The 3739-nt window shown below is 50.4% G+C and overlaps 1 protein-coding gene across 1 annotated transcript in view; it reads right to left on the bottom strand.

Annotated features, from left to right (window-relative positions):
* Positions 1 to 1528: 1528 nt before the first annotated feature.
* Positions 1529 to 3739, bottom strand: part of ZCCHC7 (zinc finger CCHC-type containing 7) — a 122268-nt gene continuing 120057 nt past the window's right edge. The window contains exons 9-10 of the mRNA XM_009642450.2: positions 3226 to 3343; positions 1529 to 2799 (exon numbers count right to left, since the gene is read on the bottom strand). Of these exons, the coding sequence (XP_009640745.1) occupies positions 2351 to 2799; positions 3226 to 3343 (567 nt within the window). The 3' untranslated portion in view covers positions 1529 to 2350. The remainder of the gene's footprint in view (positions 2800 to 3225; positions 3344 to 3739) is intronic.

Genomic DNA, 3739 nt, shown 5'->3' with positions numbered 1-3739 from the left:
ACTAAATAACGCATCATCACATAAAGCAATCATTGTGTAATGCCTGGAGGAGGAGTAAATTGCACTTTTTATCTCCTTGCAGGTTCCTTTGACAAGGAGGATGAGAATGGCGGGACGGGGGCAGTCAGAGGTGGAGCTTCAGGGGAAGTCTCCAGAGCATGCTATGCTGGTGGCCATCAGAGCAATGCTCTTGGGACCTTCACATCTAGGAGCGCCGGTCTCATTTCTTTACAGCACACCGCCCAGCAGCCATACACCACCACAAACGGAACGACGGCTCAAAGCAATCTCTCGCTAGATGCTATTGTAGATCACAGTTCTCTCCTTGGCCTCCTGGACATCGTTGACAACACAGCTGCTTCAGTTTTGGGGGAGTGAAGCAGGAAACTACCGGCACTTGACGCCCTTCAGTAAACGAGAGGCATGGAGGATCTGAAAGCTCTCTGCAAGAATGCAGACTTCTGAGCTCTCAGTGGCTCTTTAAGGAAGGGTGCAGCTTCTGGAGAGGAGATGTACTCACCTCGTGACAACTCAGCTGGCCACTTGACCAAACGAATCCATCAGAAAAGTTGGAGTTGACCTCAAGTTGACCTTGACTTAATTTAAACAACCCCCTTCCCTATCTACCAGCCTCCGTGCTGGTGCAGCTGCAGGCTACTGGAGACTTTTGTTCAAACAGAACCAGGTATTGATAAACAAAAAGGGATGGAAAACACAGCATGCAGGAGAAGATGGCTTTCAGTGTTCGGGGCAAGACTCTCCAGGAGCTGAATTGACTTTTTTTTTGTTAGGGCCGAAAGCGATTTACTTCTTCAGCATCATCATGAACTTTTCCATCAAGTAATCAATGGAGTTAAGCAAAAATCAATTCCAGTTGCCAGCAAGGATGCACTTAAGCAAAACTGGGCATTAGGTTCCCAAGTGTTACCTAGGTGTAGGTCTGCTCCAAGCACCCTGAGATGGGGTGGTACGGTCACCAAAATACCGGTGCTCTCACTGGTGCCCTTGCCAAGCAGAAAGCTGGGGTACCAGCATGCAATACTCCTGGCAGAATGACAGTCCTAAATGCGTTCTGGTGTTCCCACTTCCTTTCCTCAGGGGAGAGGAATTAGCATGGGTTAGAAATACTTTTTAATTTTAAAACACAGCCACAGCCAAAGGCCTGCTCCTTAGTAGGAATTAAGGGAGGACGTGGACCTTCACGGTAGTTACCATCCATTGCTTAGCAAAAGCAGTGGTATGGTACAGAGCAGGTCACAAATTGGTAGAGTATAGATAATTTCCTTTTCAAAACTAGAAAATCTCTTGCCAGAGGTGATGCAGTGTCAGCTCAGGATAGAGCAGCGGATCCTGTTTTTAATTACGCTTGGTAATGCAAGAAAATACAGAACAAACCTACATTTTTTATATCCCTCATGAAGTTTTATTTGGGTGGTTCCTTTGATGAAGCCTTTATTCTTACAAAGCTTTTAACAACACACTTTAATTCCAGTGTACAAAAATAACTGTATTTAAAAAAGTTATTAAAATTTAGCACAGTATGTCTGGAATCAGATACATTTTTCATACTCTGCTCTCTCTTCTCCAGAAACAACTTCCACATCAAGGGGAACAAGGACATACTTAACGCAAGACGTAAACTCTGTTCCGTTTCTCAGCTGCTTTCTCCTGCCACGCCGACTGGCAAAGACAGGGAACAGGCTGGCACAGGGCTTGCCCGTGCTCGGCGTCGAAAGCCGTGGCACCGGGGGTGATGGATCCACAGCACCACGCTGGAGCGCAAGGTGGGAGACTGTCACGTCCCAAAGTGCGAGGCAGCAGCTTCGCAGCCCCTTCCAGGAGGGACAGAAGTGGAGCAGTGCCCGGCTGCACTCTGGAGCGGGTTGAGCGGCTGCGGGGAACACGCTTTACATCCACGTCCCTGGCCTCCAGCCCAGCTCCTCCTAACGTGAGAGTCTCTCCAGCGTCAGCTCCAAAGGCGTCGTGCTCCCCAGCAGCAGACCCTGCTCCAACAGGCAGAGCAACATCTCACTGGTGAAGAAGCAAAACCCACCGAACCCAGCATGGCCCCTTCTCCCCCCGCTCCCCCCCCCAAGCAAGGAAAATAAACTTGCAGCCCATTCTGGGCCAGCTGGGAAGTACAGCCATGCCAGGCACCGGCACCAAGTTCGCGACAGAGAGCGCGCTCCCCGTGGGGACGGAGACGGCCGATAGATGTGTGACCGGCGCCTGGGCCTGCCCGCATGCGCTCAGGGACGGACCCAGATTCAGTGTGCTACGAGAGGGACAGAAACAAACAAAGGGCAGAGCCGGAGCCAGGAGATGCTTGTGCTACCTATCTACGTCCTCATCACCAGGATTTCTGCTTGGACTTCTTCCTCCTCTGCTTTATGAGGAATAAATTCTCACTGATGTCAGGGCTGGCGTCTTTCTGCTTCTTCCATTTCTTCCTCCTTTTAGCCCCTTCCAGAGGCTCCTGCGCATAAGCAACCTTGCTGCCCGAGAGCATCTGGAAGACAGACTTGTGGCGGACTTTGCTGCCCTTAGACGCCTGCCTTTTGCACCCTCGAGGGAAGTCCTCCTCCACCTTGTAGCCAATTTCAACACCGCTTCTGTGTTTCTCTTCCCTCTGTTTCTCTGCCCGGGACATCTTCATCTTTTTGTGACTCTCCCCATCTTTGTTCTGCCTCCCGTGCTCTTTCCAGGGCTTGCTCTTCTTCTTATGGCTGTGCCCCCCGTGTTTTTCTTCCTGCCACGGTGTTTCTGGCTGTTCGGGCAGAAGGCCGGCTTCGTGTAGTTCTGTAAAACAAAACAGTTTATTGCAACACCCACGCGGGAAACCTAAACCCCAGCTTCTGAGCCACCACAGCTTTCCTTACGCATGGAGTTAGTTAGTGGGTTGTTTCTGCCAACAGACTAGAATCTAAACAAATTACAGCTTAATCCTCTCCCTGCCAGTTTACAGCATTTTTATTGTCAGTGCATTGTTTAGAATTAAAACATCTGGCAACACCCACCTAGTGGCTTTGACACCACAGATTTCCATGATAGACACGGATGAATAAAGTCACAAATCTTTTACGACCATTAGACTACCTGTTCAAATCCCTCTTAGCTTTTCCAGCACATGAAAATAATCCCACAATATTTCTAAAGGCAGCAAGCACAGAATAAGGTATTTCAAAGAACCAAAAGGCAGGAGGGATGTCCCAAAATACACTGTACCTGCAACCTTTCTTTTTAACCTGTTTGCTCTTTTCTTGATATCGTATTCGTCATCGTAGTAGTAGATGAATGGAGAAGTAGGGAACATGCTCCCGTGCATCCGCTTTTCTGAGCACTCCTGCAAAACACATTTCACGTCACTAGATGCGGCCGAGCTGCAGTTCTCCCAGAAGGGAACTGGGTCGGATTCTGCAGGTGTTGGCCTCTACCTGTGGAGAATGTGGCCAGCAATTCTTTAAACACTGACGAGCTTATTACCATCCAGTAATCCTTCCTGTGCGCAGGGAAAGGCACGCGTGACATGAGCCAAGCTGCAGAGTCCCGCGTCTCCCCGCAATCACGACACCTCTGTAGCACCGGCAGAAGCAGAGGGCCAGGAGCAGGAGGGTGCTCGGCAAATGTGAGGCGAGTCGCAAACAGAGCTGTAGGACCTGGGGAACGTGGCTGTCGTGCCTGCAGCCGGTCCCAGTCCCCCTGCCGCCTGCTTTGGTGGCTCCCCCCCCCCCCCACCCCC

Source organism: Egretta garzetta, unplaced genomic scaffold, assembly GCF_000687185.1.
Source record: "Egretta garzetta isolate BGI_Z169 unplaced genomic scaffold, ASM68718v1 scaffold277, whole genome shotgun sequence".
NCBI classification, from domain to species: Eukaryota; Metazoa; Chordata; class Aves; order Pelecaniformes; family Ardeidae; genus Egretta; species Egretta garzetta.
Note: the sequence above shows the minus strand (reverse complement) of the source record. Positions and strands in the feature narration are given on the sequence as shown.